This window comes from Spea bombifrons, chromosome 1 (genome assembly GCF_027358695.1).
Source record: "Spea bombifrons isolate aSpeBom1 chromosome 1, aSpeBom1.2.pri, whole genome shotgun sequence".
In the NCBI taxonomy this organism is placed as follows: domain Eukaryota; kingdom Metazoa; phylum Chordata; class Amphibia; order Anura; family Pelobatidae; genus Spea; species Spea bombifrons.
This window is the reverse complement of record NC_071087.1, coordinates 52,693,766-52,712,319: the sequence shown is the minus strand read 5'-3', so window position 1 is coordinate 52,712,319 and position 18,554 is coordinate 52,693,766. Positions and strand designations below refer to the sequence as shown.

At 38.7% G+C, this 18,554-nt stretch overlaps 1 protein-coding gene across 1 annotated transcript in view; it reads left to right on the top strand.

The window, feature by feature from the left end:
• Positions 1 to 555: 555 nt before the first annotated feature.
• LOC128487467 (probable E3 ubiquitin-protein ligase HERC6) overlaps positions 556 to 18,554 on the top strand; it is a 29,682-nt gene continuing 11,683 nt past the window's right edge. Inside the window, exons 1-15 of the mRNA XM_053461603.1 lie at positions 556 to 823; positions 4,577 to 4,736; positions 6,933 to 7,009; positions 7,783 to 8,010; positions 8,331 to 8,422; positions 10,447 to 10,574; positions 11,225 to 11,370; positions 11,492 to 11,568; positions 12,014 to 12,129; positions 12,569 to 12,622; positions 13,431 to 13,530; positions 14,184 to 14,373; positions 14,876 to 15,018; positions 15,340 to 15,456; positions 18,012 to 18,119. Of these exons, the coding sequence (XP_053317578.1) occupies positions 598 to 823; positions 4,577 to 4,736; positions 6,933 to 7,009; positions 7,783 to 8,010; positions 8,331 to 8,422; positions 10,447 to 10,574; positions 11,225 to 11,370; positions 11,492 to 11,568; positions 12,014 to 12,129; positions 12,569 to 12,622; positions 13,431 to 13,530; positions 14,184 to 14,373; positions 14,876 to 15,018; positions 15,340 to 15,456; positions 18,012 to 18,119 (1,962 nt within the window). The 5' untranslated portion in view covers positions 556 to 597. The remainder of the gene's footprint in view (positions 824 to 4,576; positions 4,737 to 6,932; positions 7,010 to 7,782; positions 8,011 to 8,330; positions 8,423 to 10,446; positions 10,575 to 11,224; positions 11,371 to 11,491; positions 11,569 to 12,013; positions 12,130 to 12,568; positions 12,623 to 13,430; positions 13,531 to 14,183; positions 14,374 to 14,875; positions 15,019 to 15,339; positions 15,457 to 18,011; positions 18,120 to 18,554) is intronic.

Genomic DNA, 18,554 nt, shown 5'->3' with positions numbered 1-18,554 from the left:
TAGAATTCATCCTGATACATGCAAAAATGTCAAAGGCCAGAAGGAAAAACTGTGTTCCAGTTAGATTTGCAGTTGTGGCAGTTTACCTAAAATGCTAAGTTTTGGTACATTTGATGTCCTCGAGCAACGTGATTTAAGAGAATAAATAATTTATGGGGCTTAAATCATCACAAATGCCTTAATGGTTAAACTGTAAAAAAAAGTGGAAAACTCCTTGCAGTGTCATAATTTGGTTATCTTGTGATTATGTTACTCTAACTATGTAAAAAAGGTGGAAGATTCATTTTTATGTATTCTTCCTTATTTCAGGTAGCCCTATGTGTGGCATTCTTCTCAAAATCAGCCTGACAAGCGCAGTGAGCCACAAGGTAATGGTAAGCAGTTCAGAAGTTTAGGTTTACTTAGAAATCATGGTAAATAAAAAAATGATGTGAGCATCCCTTTATGTACAAGAGTTGTGAGTAACTGGCACTTTGTTCAGGTAGGTGGAGACTGGGAATCATATTGTAGGGAATCAAGCAACACACCAGTTGTGTGCACTTAGATAGGGTTGCTGCTTGTCTCAGTTCTGGTCTCTGCTTAGATACTTTCTGTATTATGTATTGCTGGGGAAGTAACACATCTGGCCAGCTGGGCTTAGCTGGTCAGGAGAATATACAAGTTAATTTCCAAGAGAATGCCTACTTCCAAGACAAACCTGACATACAAAAAGTGGTATGTGGTGGGGACCATGCACTTTTCCTTTTGGAAGATGGCACAATTTATTCTTGTGGTCAACACTCCCATGGTCAGCTGGGCAGAAGAACTAACACCAACAGCTTAGGTAAGAACAATTCAAGTTTGCCATTTATAAATGCACTGTACAATTTGAATTTCAATTCTATAGTGAGTTATTGAATAATACAAATGTGACATGCAGTTAAATAAGCAGACACACCAATATGACACAATCAATACAGGTCATAAAATGATCTAATTTATAGAAATGTTAGTATTTCTGTGAGTCTGGATAATATGTATAAAAAATGTCCCTAGTAACTAGTAACTATATATTATGCTGACTAGTTGTCTGCATAATATATAGCACTTCCTTAGTTTTGCGGATATGCTAATTTGAGAAATCATAACACAATAATAGGATTACAGTTTTCTGGTGTTTGAATAAATATTGTTTGTTACGATGTGCTTGAGCTGAGTTTCGTTTCCTCTTCTGATTCCCAGACACTAGTAAGACTAACTTTCACTTTCATGCTTCCCAATTCCCACCCATTTGCCTATGTATAATTGAAGGTGAAGGACAATTAAAACTAACCTTTAGCACTGCTCCCACTTTCCTAAGAAAAGAAGATAAGAATTATTATTATTTTTAGTATTTGAAATTATAAAACAAAGGATCTTTGGGCAGACTACAAACCCTTGGCCCCAATTTGTGTGGGTATGCTAATAAAAATAGGGGTTGAATTAAATTAAGACATGGCAAAAACATGAAAATTGCCCTGGTCCTTCATCCCTTTGTGACAAAGAACATACTATTATTATTGTACAATGGATAGACATAACAAGTAGTATATAACATAACAATTTGATTTACAGAAACAACAGGTTTCTTTAAAAAAATGTGCCGTTGTTAGGGATGGAGCAGCCACGCTTGTATAAGTATTGCAGAAGAGGGACTAGGAAAAGGGGAGCTAAGGAATATGGAAGGAAGGTTGTTAACATGGAAGTTTGTAGGCATCATTAAAAAAAAAGTGGGCTTTGAGGCATAACTGCCCCTAAATTAACCCTAAAGACCCCATCAACCATAACTGCCCCTAAATTAACCCTAAAGACTCCATCAACCATAACTGCCACTAAATTAACCCTAAAGACCCCATCAACCATAACTGCCCCTAAATTAAACGTAAAGACCCCATTAACCATAACTGCCCCTAAATTAACCCTTAAGACCCCATTAACCATAACTGCCCCTAAATTAACCCTAAAGACCCCCTCAACCATAACTGCCCCTAAATTAACCCTAAACACTCCATCAACCATAACTGCCCCTAAATTAACACTTAACACCCCTAACTTTCAGCAGCCCAAATATTAATTTTATACTCACTGTTAGATGAGTTGCTGAGCAGTGTGGACGCTATAAGCAAAGGGGCGGGGCCAATCGTCAGTGTGACTGCAGGACTGCAGGACTGCAGTCAGTCACCGGGGAGGGCAGGGAGACTCCGGGCTGGAGCGATGAGTTTGCTCATACATACTACATCAGGGGACTGGAGGTTTCATGGCACGTGAACCCCCAAGTGCAAAAGGGAAAAAAATGTAAAATTCCTAAAAAATCTTTTTGATGAATTTTGCAATTTTTTTTTTCCTTTTGCTCCTCGGGGTTCACGTGCGCATGTGCTCCTATGGAGGAGCCTCCACTGATTAGGAGTGTTGAGATGAGTGAGGAGATATAAGCAGGGGAACCGCTGTGAAAGTTAGCTTTTAAATAAATACTAATGCGCACAGGCAGTCAATGAAGAGATTGACAGAGAGGTGGTAGTAAAGTGAAGGGAGAGGAGGATAAGTCTGGCAGCAGTGTTCATGGTAGATTGTAGAGGGGTGAGACCAGTTAGGACTGGGTTACAATAGTCAAAGCAGGAGATAATGAGGACATGGAGACGGCAGTTTTTTGAGACAGACTGGATATGGGGGGTGAACAAGAGGTCTGAGTCAAAGATGACAGCAAAGACAACGAGCATGAGGGGACGGGAAAATCATTGCACCATTGACATTGAAGGTTAGCATTGGAGGGAGGGAAGATAAGAAGTTTGGTTTTGGAGAGATTGAGTTTTAGGAAACGTGCAAACATCCAATTAGAGACATCCTAGTTACACGATACAAGGAGAGAGATCAGGAGAGGATAGGTAGATCTGGGTGTGATCAGCATATAGGTGGTATTGAAAGACAAAGGTTGACATGAGTTTGCCAAGTGAGGTGGTGAAAAGTGAGAACAGAAGGGGAGGGGGAAGGGAAGTGTTACTGGAGAGGGAGGCGCTGAACTTACGGTCATAAAGGTAGTATGTGAACCAGAAGAGCATAGTGTCATAGAGACCAAGATCATGAAGTGTTTTGGGAGAAGAGGGTGGTCCACAGTGTCAAAGGCAGCAGAGAGGTCCAGTAGGATTGGCATAGAGTAGTGGCCCCTTGATTTAGCAATGAGGAGGTCATTAGTAATTTTAGTATGGGTGGTCTCAGTAGAATGTTGAGAGTAGAATCCAGGTTGAAGAGGGTCAAGTAAGGTGTTTGAGTCAATAAACTTACGGTACTTAGTTCAGTGTAAACAATTCTTTCAAGAAGCTTTGAGGCAAGGGGAAGTAGACAGATGGGACTGTGGTTGAACTGATCAGTCGGGTCCAGGGAGGGCTTTTCAAGATAGGAGTTATGGTAGCATGTTTGAAGGAGGATGGGACAGATCCAGGGAGGGAGAGGTTAAAGAAATGAGCTAGTGTAGTAGATGAGAGAGACTGGGTAAGATGAGAAGGAATAGGATGACAGGGACATGTGGTTGGACAAAAGGAATTAAGAAGAACATGAACCTAATTTTCTGTGACAAGAGAGAAATAGTTTCATGTAGAAGTGAAAGACGAGTTCAGAAAGACGAGAGTGTAGAGTCATAGGGAGGGAAAGGGAATGAGGAGGGCTGTGTAGGTATGTTACATCACAATTTCAGTTTTATTATTGAAGAATTTGACAAAGTCAGAGGCAGTAAAGTTAGTGGAAAGGGTAGTTATGATAGGCAAAGAATGGAATTAATGGTACTGAAGAAACGTATACGGTTATGACACATGAAGGAGATAAGGGAGGTGGAGTAGATTCCCTTAGCTAGTGTGAGAGCATAGGAACGTAGACATAGAATGAGACTTCTGCCAACTACGTTCAGCAAATTGGAAACAACATCAAAGTGTCGTGTGCCAGAGTTGGAAACGTGAGCATCTAGAAGAGCAAGTGATAGTTTGTTAGGTGAGGGTGGGATTATAGAGAGAATGAGCACATTTAGGGACTGACATGTTTGAGATTGGAGAGAGGAGAGGGAATGTGGATGACATTTCCCCATCAATACCCAGGAGATCAGGGTGTCATAAGACAGACTGGGGTCTCCCCTGTCATCAGGAGACAGCATTGGTAGCTTCTATCTGACTAACAGTTCGAGCTGGTTACACCAAAATAATGGAATTCCCAAGCAGAAGTTCATGACTGACTGTGTCCTCCCTGACACTGGCGAAAAATATTAAATGTAAAAAGTTCCCAGAAGGTCTATTCAGACTGTTCTGAAACCTCTAATGAGCTCTCCCTGCAGGCTTTTCACAGGCGTGGCAATGGAGATCAAAAAATACAATATACAAATTATAAAAAATAAAAATATTTTATAAGTAGTTAAAAATATAAAAAATACAAATTAAATACAGTAGGTGCTCAAACATCTCCCAATAAAAATATACCTTAATAAAACCAACCTATGTGGGGTATTTTAATCCTCACGTATTTTCCAGTGGATTATGTCATTGTCAGCTGTCTTCTTGGTTTTTTTTTTCCATTAAAGGACAAATCTATGCATTGGAAGCCCAGATGATTGTTGATGTTAGCTGTGGCAAAAATCACTCTGTGGCCGTATGCAATCAAGGAGATGTGTATACTTGGGGAGAAGGAACTGAAGGAGAACTTGGGGCTGGAACATTGAAACAAACTAATCCTATCCCAAAGTAAGTCGTCTTAGCTTATGGATAGTTGATAAATTGTTCTCGTCATAGACACATTTATATCAATGAACACAATGAACATAAATGGGCTGCAGTTTTAACTCCATGAAATCTGTAACACAACAAACATGCATACAACAGAACAAAGAATCAGTCTCTTTTATGCACATAATGGGGACTGATAAAGAGCCTTTGTAGACTGATGTTATTCAGTGTGCTGGAAGCAATACCCTGTGAAAAACTATAAAATAAATACACAGTGCCACATATATATATCAGCAATTAAATTTTGGCCTAGGCCATGGATTATCAGTACCTCCAGTGTGTCACTGGTTAATTGTCTGCTTACTAGACTTGTGCATGAGGCCCAAAATTATTTCAAGCAGATTTTCTGTTTCGTTTTTGGCTCATTCATTTCAGGCATTGATATCTGTTTCCTGCCCTTTCAGTTCAGACGAAATTCAGGGATTTTTTTTAAAACCAGAAACAAAATGTGTTGCGCCCAAAATGCCTCTGTCTCTGTGTCCCCCAGTCCTGTCTCTGTCCCTTCACCTTTCCCCTGCCTTGTATCTGCCCCTCCCCCACCCGCTCACTTACCTGCGCCAGTCTTTTTCTGGTCTCCCCTGATCTCGATCTGCAGATGCGAAGACCATGGTGAAAGGAGGGAGAAGCAAGGGAGGAGGGAGGAGCAAGGGAGGAGCGAGGGTCCAGTATGTGCTAAGAAAAAACAACAGGAAAAAGGGCAGGGGCATGTACAACACACACAGTGTCTGCAATACAAACTGTTCTAAATTATAATATAATTCTTGCTTGTCTGTAGCAGTAAATTAATGTAAGGAAGATTTACTTTACTGGGAAAGTATTGGACATGTGGAACAGCCTCCCAGCAGAAGTAACTTGAGCTCCACTGAACCCTTAAGATTTTTATTTTTCCTTTCTTCATCTTTGCACCTCTCTATTATAAGTTGGAATTTTGGTTAATATTTTTACAGATTTTATTAATAAGTTTAGTTTCAACCCTGTCCTTGATTTTTTCATGGACAGTTTGCATTTGCCAATACTTAATAAACAGCACCTTTTAGATTTATTGGACTCTGAATCCGTAACACTTACTGACTTTGAACAGTGACCACATTTTCTGGTAATGCTGCCAAAAATGTTCATCATAACTTGTTTAAGCCTGCCTGACCCCAGAAAAAGTGATATCTTATAATTACCGGCAACCTCCCAAAAAATGTGTGAGAGATGACTTGTTTATAGTAGGTCAACAAATAAATGAATCTTAATGAAATTTTGTTTCTTTTGTTATGTCCCTCCTCGCTATCAGAGATTCATAAGATAATACAACATAGGTAATTTGTTACTAGGGAAATCTCTCATCTCGTCAACTGGCCCATTCACAATATGGCTGAAAGTGCGACTGAGTGCACTCCATAGAATGCAGTAAAAGGTGGCGGATGGGGTTGTCATGAGTCTGGCCTAGGGTAGTGCCCACATCAAATACGTCACAGACATATATACTGAAAAGTATGTTTCATTCCAATGTTTTGGCTGACATTTATTCTCACATTGTACATTGGAGAACTACCTCTGATTACGCCCAGCGAAATACAGCTTCCTCCAAAACAACTTGCCTTTAATGCAGCTCACACACACACAGTACGAGGTGCTGCACTACCAGGGGCGGGTTGGGCCGGGGGGGCGCGCGGCCCCCCACTAGAGTGGCTGATTCGGCTGCACCTGGGTCGTCTGTAATGTGGGGCAAAAGCCCGCAGCACCCGCGGTCACACAGCAGTTCTGGTGGGGCCTTCATGTCCCAGCAACAGTTGCACATTTTGCAACCTCTATGTCCACATCAATGACTGAAAGCAACGTGGACAATATTTCCCAATTTAAAAAAAGACAAATGGGCAGGTTGACTAGATGAGTCCTTCCATGGGGACCACACACAAAATTGTCGTATGCCCCAGTTGAAGGACAAACCTGGTCTCCCTACCAATTGTATGTATCAATGCAAATTGATGCAAATTAATGCAATTGCTCATTTTCCCCCATTTGTGTATTTTTCCTGTATGTTTACAAATTGGCATCTTTACACCTTCTGATTATATTGATAGAGATCATTACACCTTACGCCTCCATTAATGAAGAAAAAGAAAATGCTGTTATTTACCATTGTTTAATTGTGTTTCATTGCAGAAGAATAACTGGCCTTTCAAACATCAAAATTTTACAAATATCATGTGGAGATTATCATTCGATTGTTCTAACAGAAGGTAAATATTACCCAAGAAAAGCATTTTTTTTATAATGAGGCTTTGCGCTAGGTAATTGTATTATTGTTTTGTTTGTTCGTACCCTGTGTATTGCTGACAAAATGGTAACATTATGGACATTCACATTTCAAAGCAAAACCACAGGGTAAACCAGTTTACAATACCGCAAGCTTCAAAGGCATAATATTTATTATATCAAACAGTGTAAGGCGGTAGATACTCACTTTGGGCATCTGTATTGTGGGATCTTTTCACTAAAGAATGAGTTGTCAGCCGAAATAAGAGGTTAACTCGGTTAACATGAAGCTTTAAAACTCATATATACTTAAGTGCCACAAGTCAAATATCAACTGAAAGTATAGTTACTAAGAACACCTATGAGTTGCAGGTGAGCTCTTTTTAGTTGGCAAGCAGTAATGTATTCTGGTCTAGGATGGGATGGGCAGCCACATTGTCACTTTCCCCCGGCGATCACACTATCTGACACAACTAATCACATTTTCGCCAATTACATTCATTAGAGTATGTTTTTTCTCTTTTTTTAGTTCCATTTACTGTTCTTGCCCCAAATCACACTACACATAAGGTCTGTGGACACAGGGTTTGAGAAATAAATAACATTATCCTTTGTTATTTTTGCTGATTGGCGACTGGGATTATGTTCTTGCTTGTATTCCTTGTACTAAAGAAGATCTTCTTGCTGGTGTGTTTATATATTGTATACAATAACATAAAATTCTGCTGCTGAAGTTTGTTCTTTCTTGTTCTTACAGACGGTAGAGTATTTTCCTGGGGACAAAATAATGCTGGACAGCTTGGCCTAGGCAAACAGACACCGAATCAAGCTAGCCCACAGCTTGTGAAGTCACTGACGGGAATTCCACTGGTTCAGGTCAATGCTGGTGGCTCTCAAAGTTTTGCCCTGTCAATGTTAGGAACTGTTTTTGTATGGGGAAGGAATAATGCCGGTCAACTGGGATTCAAGGCTGACTCATCAAAAGGTAAACCGCATGCACCAAAATGTACGGTATATTCATTTACATAGATCTGAAATTACTTTACTGAGAGGGTGGTAGATAGATTGAATCAATCAATTACAATATTCTTATTGAAATATTTTACATACTAAGTTGATAAATGTTTACTTTAATTCCTTTGTTTTAACATCACTGTATTTATAAATGTTACATTGCATTGGCATCAGGCGACTGAGGAGACAAGAACAGATAGAGCAAGAGAGATCAGTATAATGTAGCACAAAATATTAAATCAGATTAGTTGTAGAGAAATAATAATGTGGTTCTCTGCTTCTACTCAGCAGCCATATTCAAACCCCATGCAGTGAACTCTTTGAGAAACCTTGGCGTGGTCTACATTAGCTGTGGAGACGAACATACTGCCGTTCTTACTAAGGCAAGTGGCCGTGCGTACAAAAGTATATACATTTCTTTAATATTACCATGTTTTTACCTTATTTGAAATGTCAATTTTACTATAAATCAGACCGTTTTGTATTATTTATTATCCATTGTTTATTCTCTTTGCTTTATCCGCATCATGCAAATTGTAGATATACAGTTGAAAAAGGCAAAAACGCAACAACCAAAAAAGGTTGTTTTCATAGTTCTAGAAATGTTTGTTAAATTGCCTTAAAAGCAGGGATGCTTTTAAAAATATGATGTAGTTTAATGTGGTTTAAGGTATGTTGCATGTTGAGCACACATGAATCTCTAGCTTGAATCTCTAGGACAGTGCCAACATGTTCCTCAAAAGGATGTGGGTTTCCAACATTGAGTGACCCTACTCCAAATAACATTTTAGTTCACTCTCTCAAGGCTTTCGAAAAAACACAGTGAAAACACTACTGGTTTGTATGGGTTGGCAAATCCCAGGTTAACCCCTCTACAGTCTTGGGGATGTACCGTTATGTTGCCATCATAAGGGGTACGTTCTGTTTAAGAGAGATTCCTGAGGTCTACAAGGACCCCAAAGGGATCGCCAGTCAAAATGAGTTTAAAAAGTAAAAAAAGAATTAATAAATATGGGACAACAATGTAAAAAGCTAACCAAACTGCCCAAACAACTATTGTGCCTCCAACTACAAATCTAAAAAAACTCTCCATGCCCCTAAACCCAAACGTTTTTCAAATAACAGTAACTAGTGTAATATGGAAGCAGCTTGCCTTACAAAACATTTAAAAAATACATGTAGGATATTACTGTAATATATATTACTTATGCTGAGCATAAATTAAGGCAGTAGTACCTAATCTGTGGAAAAAAGATTACATATTACTAATACTAAGTAATGCACTACACATATAAAAATGTTATCAAAAGAGGGCCCTACCGGTTCTTAACGGAATAATAAATAAATTGTGTGGGTACACTAGACAAAAAAAAGAAATCATAATTGAGGAAACATGGTAAAAATGGCAAAAAGATCCAGTCACATGGGTGTGGAAAAGGCTGGTGATCAAATGATCAAGTGAGCATGCATAGGTACCCACATGCTCATGGTTGGAGCTAGAGGACTGCATGGCGATGCGGGTCAAAAAACTTGTGGTTGCAGGGTTTTTTTGGGGGTGTTGCGGGCGGTCAGACAATGTACCTGAGGGTCCCAGTAATCCTGCGCACTCCCGCAAGGCTGCATTCGCGTTGCTCACACACAGTGTGTCTTCTCTTGTTCCGCCCAGGAACCTAGCGGAGTCACGTGAATTTTATGTCACGTCACATGACTCTGCTCCGTTCCTGCTTCCCCTGGGCAGGACAAGAGAAGTATGCATGATTGAGGGAATGAATGAGTATCTGTGAATGATTAGTATCTGTGAATGAGGGCATGAATGAGTATCTGTGAATGAGGGAATTAAATTCTTTACTATCTGTAAAAGCTGTGACAGAATGTTTGCCGGAGCGGGCGGGATTGGGCACATATGTTGCGGGAGCGGGCGGGATTGGACACACACGTTGCGGGAGCGGGCGGTAATGGTCAGAAATTCAGCGGGAGCGCGGCGGGATTAAGAAAACAGTTCCACGCAGGGCTCTAGTTGGAGCCATTGCCCCTCCATTTCAGAGCCCTCTTCTGGCAAGTAAGTACCTGTTTTTTTAGGTGGTTCAGGTTTGATCAGACCACCCCCTGTGCTCTGCATCATGGTCTTTATTATTAACGAAAATGAAAATAGTTTTTTTTGTCCAAGAGTAGATTAAATATTTAGGCAAAGCCGATAACTTTTATTGGGTCAACATAGAGAAAGGTGTAGAGTTGCATATGTTTTCAAGCCCTCCAAAGCGCTGATGGAGTGGAGTATTTGGGTACATGAATTATGGATTTAGATGATGTTTTTGATGTATTCTAGGGGTGCAATGGTTATTTAAATATAACACAAATTCGTTTCATATGTCTTTTTTTCCTGCATGTGTTGTTGCACTCTTACTAGGATGGCAGTGTGTACACATTTGGAGACGACACGTATGGACAGCTTGGTCAAAGCACTGGGAAGTCAATGCAAGGTCCTCAAAAGATAGAAGAATATGAAGGGCAGGTTTCTCAAGTAGCTTGTGGCAGGTATGGTTTAGTATTTCTTTCATTGGAATCCCTACCTCACAGGGAGGTAAATTCACTAAACACTAAACCTCCTTGAAAACCAAGACCTTACTTGCAACTCACAAAATATAAAGACTCTTGGGCTCACATCTAGCAACAAACAATTCATATATTAGCAAATATAGAAATAGTTTTGTGAGTTCTCGCATGCAAACCCCTTTCTGGACTGACTACTCGACTTTTTAGTGAATAGACCACACTGTGTTTTCCTATCTCTCCCATCAGTTTATAAATTACAATTTAGAAAATCCTAATTACTAGACTTCAGAAAAATTAAAAACTAAATGGAATCTACGTTGGACGTTGGCAGATGTAACTAATGTACAGATACCTGGTGACAGTGCAAGTTTAGACACGCTAACCCAAAATAAAGAAACCATCAAATAAATGTATAAAAACGTAGGCCTACCCAGTACTTTAAATACTAGGATCAAATACATTAAAAATCTACAGAATTCCTATTAAAATATTTTTTTTTAAAAAAATTCAAAACACAGAAATAAGTTTCACCAATTTTCTATATATTCATAATACTGCAAGCAAATTAGAATATCTTTGTAAACAATCATTTCAGCTTAGTATTTAGACCTCCTTGTGTTTTTTGGTTCCAGCTACCACACACTATTGTATGTCTTCACTTGTAACCGCGTTGTGTCCTTTGGCCGTGGCTTACAAAAACAACATGGCGGCTCTCTCAGTGACGACCAGGCACAGCTACCACCAGATTTCGACATCAGCAGCCTTGTATCTGCAAATGGTAAAATCTGCTTGGAAGATGGGCAGTCAGCTAATGAAAATAGAGTGTTCTTTGGTACATTGATGTTGGGCAATGGCTATGCCAGTTTATTGGATTATTTTCTTGGTCCTCTTTTTTTCAGACCTTATGGAAGTCTCCGTTAAATGGATTTTTGCTGGGAATAATTCAAGCTTTGCAAGCTCTTCTCGTCAAGAACAGGTTTATATTTCCAATATAAATATATATTAAAATTTGTCTGAGCCCCATTCATACCATCATACCACTAATTTATACAATCAGGCCCTTGGTGCAACAATATATATATGCTCCTGCAATTCGGTGAAGTGGTACTTTTTATGATTAGGGTGAAATGACGTTTAAAAATTTAACATTTCCTTTGAAATTCTTCTATGTATGATTGGTCTCCATCTTTAGATCTTAAACATATAATTGTTGTTTGAATGGCAGACAGCTTTTACTAGCTATAAAAGAACAGAAATATCTGAAATGTGACACAATCTTGCATTTTTATTTAAGACAGGGGTCTTGATTGATTTGTCATCATTAGATGTAGAATTCATAGTTAGCATGGGCTAAAGGGAAAAAAAAATTATGCTAGTCTTTGCATTTCCTTATTACTCACATTATTACTTACTTATGCTAGAAGGCCAAAGTAACTTCCATGGACAGTCTTCAAAAGATCAGTCGGGTGGACAGGGCTGTTATCAAGAAGTGGATGAAAGCAAAAACTGGAACAGAGGAATACCAAGAAGCAAAGCGGTAACTTAATGCTTATATTGTCCCCATTTGTTGCTTACTAGTTGCTGTGTCATTTATATATTTGCCTGTACAGCAGAAACAGTGCTTATTGTGTTGGGTTACGTGTGGCCCCCCTTGGTACATGGGGTTCCTCTCTCCTGAGGGTTGTCGTAAGGGTTTGCATGGCCAATTTGTCCTTAGAATGGGACGAATGGGGCTCCTGCTGCTCACTATTGTGGTCTCTGCATCATAAGCTTGAGAGCAGTACTCAGTGACACTATTGGACACAATGTAATGCATCCTCTAAGCACTTGAGGGCGCTAGCGCACAGGAGTATTACATGCTGCTGCTGGGCACGGAATCATTTTTATATTTAATCTGTTTTTTAATGTTATTGAATGGCAGCGGAACTGATGATATAATAAATAGTTTACACAATTGATATGTTTTTTCATTACAGAGAAATAAACACAATATTTTCTTCAGCTTCATGTCTGACTGCAAGTTTTCTAAGGTAAGCGAGTTTTTGCATTAAAGGTTTTACTTTATATCTAGTAACGATATGGACTGTTAAAGGGACATTCTAATGTCCCTAACACTCCTACTATAGGAGAAACCATAGTACCTTAATATGCATCCTTCCAAAACAAAAAAATAAACACATAAAAGCCATTCTGCAAAATCTTTTTCTTCCACCATGATCCAAAATTTCTTGCCACTGATTGGCTGCTTGCTTAAGCGTAAATCAGTAGCTGGATGGTACTTCCAATGAAATCAATGGGACTATATTCCTGTCACTGATTGACAGCTAATGCAACCATTAAAATGAATGGGAAGAATTCACATATACGCACTGCAGCGTTCAGCAGAGCCAGTGCTGGAGCAGAGTGGAGGTGAAATGCATTTGGCTGAATGCATTTCCCGCAGGGCATTAAGCTCAGAATTAAGGAAAGGGACAAATGCATTTGGGGGGAGCTGCAGAACCCCATGACAATTTAAAGGGACTATATACCTATCATATGCATTAAACTAACATTCTGTGGGCCACTGTTCTGTGTGTTGTATAATTTAACTAGAGTGGATTATTCATTAGGCACACTATGCCCGTGCCTAGGATCCTCTGAGGTCTGGAAGCCCTGGCACTTTAATGAATAACCCAGATCCTCACCTCTACCAGTCAAAGAAAAGTAGACTGACCATCAGAAATAGAAAAGACTTGTTTACATGTGAACGGATTGGCATCCACAGCAAATGTGCAAGTGTTCAGAGAGAAGAATTTGCAACATTACGAAGATGTACCTTTTTTATCTGTTCTTTGCTAGACCCTCCAGTCCTCTCCAATCATCTCCTCTACAACTGGACTTTGAAGCTGCCAGAAATGTATTTGCAGAACTAAACAAGGACAAAAGAATGTCAGACATTGTAAGATTTTTTTCCTCTTTTACCATGAATAAGATAAAAATGGACACCAACTTAGACATAAAACATAAATACAACTTTTCACATAAGAATCACTAGATTGTATTATATTAGCACTCTGTGCCAGATCAATATGATGGCCCACATCTAACAATACCAAACCCATATTACACTATGTTATACATTCTATGAAGCTTTAGAAATAACCCCAGTGAGCCATATCCGGTGGTTTAATCTCCAGTTAACAGCTCTGTATTATATGATAAAAGATTATTTTCAATTGTGGAGCAGCTATAAAAATGTGCAGCCCGCTACCCGGACTATTCGAGTGTTGACCCGGAGAACCTGAAAAACGGTGCTTCTCACAGAGATCTCCAGGCCAAACCCGGAGAGTTCCCATCTATGATCATATGATGTTCAATGCATTTGCTGCCTTGTAAATTACTTTTTTTTGCATGTGAGATTTTTCAGAATCTTCATTTTGTTCTTTTTTCCCTGCTCCACAGCTATTTGCCTTGCAGGATGTCCTGCTCGGCAATGCATGTAAGCAGAATACTTTCTGCCAGGAAGCTTACATGTCCTTACACACACTTACATGTCCTATGAAACTTAGTATTTTGCAAACTCAAAGATTCTTTTTCTGATTTGGTTAACAGATATGCTCCAGCTTCAAAAGTGATCTGATTCCCTGCATTGAGTCTCTCCCGGTGCTCTATGAGGCTCTAGCTATCATTATCTTGCTTCCAGAATGCTCTGTAATGCATGACCCGAGCTATAGCTTGTTGTTGGTGATCCCCTTTGCAAGCGCTGTGAACAACCTGAACAAAAATGCTCTGAAGATATTAGGTATATTTATACTTGACTTTATTGTTTAAGTGGAGAAGTGATTTGGTTTTATGCTTCCGGTGGATCTTGTAATTCAAGGCATGTGCGATAATAAACTACACCAAATGTTTAAATTTCACAGATATTTTATACAGATACATATTTTATTAAATCTGATCTGAATGTAGACAAAATAATTGCGTGAATACCTTGAACAGCGGGTAATAACGCTGTTTGGTTCAAATAAACATTTTATTTGGATTCGTTACTGGTTTGTGATCGACCATAGTCGCCATTGGACAATCCAATTGCATAATAGTATTGTCATACTCACCATCTGGATATATGATTAGAATAATATACACTCCATAATTACAATAGAGAATTCTATTGACACCTTGGTATTTTGCTGAATATATGTCAGGGATGTGTGCTAACAACTTGTGTGAAATATATAAATATATATATATATATATATATATATATATATATATACATACACTGATTTGTTATTTTTATACAGTAAAACTGTGGTCATCAATGAAGGCTCCTGACTTTGAAAAGCAAATCCAGTTGCTTAAAGCTTCAGTGGTGCGGGCAGTACAGTCAAATCAGATGGATTCCAAGACTAAAGAACTACTGGAAATGCTGAAGAAGTTGTATAAGGTATCAGTGAACACTGTATTGGGTTATATATGCTACCAATCTTTACTTTTCATTAACAACCGTTTTTCTTAGGTAGCTTTTAGACTTTTATTGGAGTTCTTCTGCCAGGATACCCTGTTTGCAGGTCATGGATTTAGTGTTCCTAAAAGGCTGTCTTGCTCCAAATCTTTATAGGCGATCGTGCCATTTACTTAACAGACCATATGTAACAATACAACAAAAGTAATAGTTTAGATTTTAATGCTGTGTGTGCTGTGTCCTAACATTGCTACGAAATACATGACATGTTCCAGTTTACAAGTTTCTGTTTCTATGCTACAGGCAAACATGAAGGCCAACTGTATTGTGCCAATCAACTCGTTCTGTATTAACGAGCTCTGCCCCTTTATCATCCTGCCGAAAGATCTTAGCAACTGGCGTCTGTGGCAGTCTCGATCTGTGAGTTCACTGCTTTTCAAATGTAACCAACCTTGTTACATCACAAATGAGATATCTTTATGTATTATCTATTTCATGAAAGATTCTATAAACCTTTATCCTTAACATTCTAAAGCCATATTGTATAGTTTAATTTGGGATACTTTTGTTTAATTTACCCTCAAAAGCCATAAATCCATAAAGCCATGATCACTATTTCATAGGTAAGATATTATTAAAATAAAATAACTGCATTTAAGGACACTACAGTGCATTATAGATCTTAAACATCAAGCCAGGTACATCTTGTCCTTTTCTTTTTTTACTCTCTTCTACCCTCTGTTCCACCTTCTTCACTAAGAAATACAAAACCCATCAAAAATATATGTAGGTCTTCTCAGCAATGTGCTGTTGTCATGGGTATGTACACTATAGGACCACAAGTATGTGGACACCTGACCATCACACCTATATGGGCCTTAATATAGAGTTCCTCCCCCCTTTTACGGCTATAATTGCCTCCACTATATTGGGAAGGTTTTCCACAAGATTTTAAACTGTGTATGGTAGAATTTGTGCCCATTCAGCCAAAAGAGCATTTTGATGTTGGACGAGAAGATCAGACTCTCAATCAGCGTATTCATCCCAAAGGTGTTCAGTGGGGTTAAGGTCATGGCTTAACCACCGAACTTGTCAAACCATGTCTTGATGCAACTTTATGCAGCTGGAACTAAGAGGCATAACCCAAACCCTGAAAAAAGGCCCCAGACCATTCTCCCTCCTCCACCAAACTTTACAGTAGGCAGTATGCATTCCAGTAGGTAGCATTCTCGTGGTATCCACCAAACCCGGATTCATACATCAAACTTCTACATAGTGAAATGCGACTCTTCACTCCAGAGAACACGTTTGTACTGCCCCAGAGTCCAGTGGAGGTGTGCTTTACACCACTCCAGCCGACACGAAGGAAACCTTCTGAGCATTGGAATAAACCTGTCATTCATTTTGATACCTTTACAGATAAAAATGTAAACATCCATAATCATCAACTAATCAACATGCTTGAGATGTTCTTAAGTGGGCATATTTTGAGTGTTTTGCTTAATGAAGGCTTATCCATTCTTCTTCATCTCTGTGCCTTTAGAGAAGTCAACATCTCCTGTGCAGATGTGTTTATTGGTCTTCTTCTGCAGTATACTAGTCCATAGCAAATATGTTTTGTTTTAGTAAAATGTATTTAGTCATAAAGTATAGATTAGAAAAGATCTTAATGGTAAGATATTTCTACAACAGATATTCCTGGTGCAACAAGCCAGCTGCCAACAGATTTAATACAATAAAAGAAAAGCAGGCCCATTTAGTCTGCCCCTTTTTACCTGATGTAGAGACATAGACCTTAATCAGTCCTTGTCTTTGATTTAGTATACCTTTATGTCAGGCAATTCCATGTTTAAATTTTCTTATTCTGTTAGCCTCTACCACTTCTGAAGGGAGGATGTTCCGTTTATCTACCACCTTCCCAGGAAGTTTTATTTCCTTACATAATAGCTAAACCTCCGACCCCCCGGTTTTAGACTATGGCTTCTTGTAACATTTCTCCTCTGAAATAAACAGAATAAAAAAAATGTAAAACTAGTAGAACAATATAAAAAAATAAACATAAAAAATGTAAAATAATATATACATTTTACAAAAAACCTGCCCCAATCAAAAACTTAAAAAATAGGAAAAAAAAAAAAAAGAAGAAAATTAGGAAAAAATAGTGCAGTAGGTAAGAGAGCATTTTGATCTCTTATAAAAGTAAAAACAACTATGCATGTTGGGTATAATTATAATTGTAATTATAATAATTATGTTGTTAAACATAAAAAAAAAATTCTATATCAGGGGTATACATTGAAAGCCATACCTGGAAACTTCTGGATTCTGGCTACCCGGAGCCTGCCCTTGTGGGATGCAGCCGGGACAGCCCACTGATGTCAGGAGGCGTTCCCTCTGACATTGCGGGAAACACCCCCATTTAAAGGCGAAATGGGCGGGGAGCGGGGCATGTTAAGACCCTGCTCCAGCGACCCGGAGGATTCGGGTGTTGATCCGGAGAACCAGAGAAGCGGTGCTTCTTCCGGAGTTCTCCGGTTCAAACCGGAGAGTTCCCAGGTATGCATATACATCTCTCCTTGAAAAACAATAAATAATTTGTATGGTTAAGCTAAAAATCACAAAAAAAGCTTTGTCGCAGAGATTAAACTGTCACGAAGAGGTTAATCTTGTTCCTTGTTTACCTTTTCTCCTTTCACTTATATATCTTAAAAAGATTTTATCACCTTTTTGTGTTTAGCCGGCAATTTTCTCCTGTATGTGTGCTTTGTTTATCAGTATCTTCTAATGATCCCCACCAGATCACCTCCAGAATATCTCAAAATGTACTTCCAGTTAATAGTCCATTTTACAACAATGTAAACACTTATATTTTAATACACAAAGCCAAGGTATATAAGTCTTTTCTAGAATTTTACCATGGTTTCGCTTTCATAGTTTCTCAATTAATCAGCCACAAATCTTCATCTCATTCACAGGACGAGGATGAGAATCAAATGCCAGTGATATATTGTCGTTACCCCTTTATCTTCAACTTCATTACCAAGGTTCAAGCTCTTCACATTGATTCAGTTCAGAAACAAGAAGTAAGTGCCAGTTAGCAAATTTTAACCATAGACAGTTTTTTGGCCTTTAATCATTAACACATTTTTATAATTTTGTTACATCGAAGTTTGGTTTAAATGAGATATACAGTGATAAGCTCCCCAAATTTAGCCTATGTATTAGGGCAAAAAAAAAGTCTAAAAAGTTTTAAAAGTTCCCTTTTAAGGCTATGCCTTATCATTATGAATGATGCATTCAGGGGGGTTACCAGCCTCCATAACATATCTGGTATTATTTCACACCTATGTTGATGAACTTGATATAAGAAAGAACATTACATTGGTCTAATGTATTACTTCGTAAATATACCAGTAGGCCATAATACAACTTAAACCACATTGAACCCACACCTATTAAAATAATAGTATTTTTATAGATAGACAGGAGTTTAGGAGTTGTTGCGCTAAAAGCCTTTC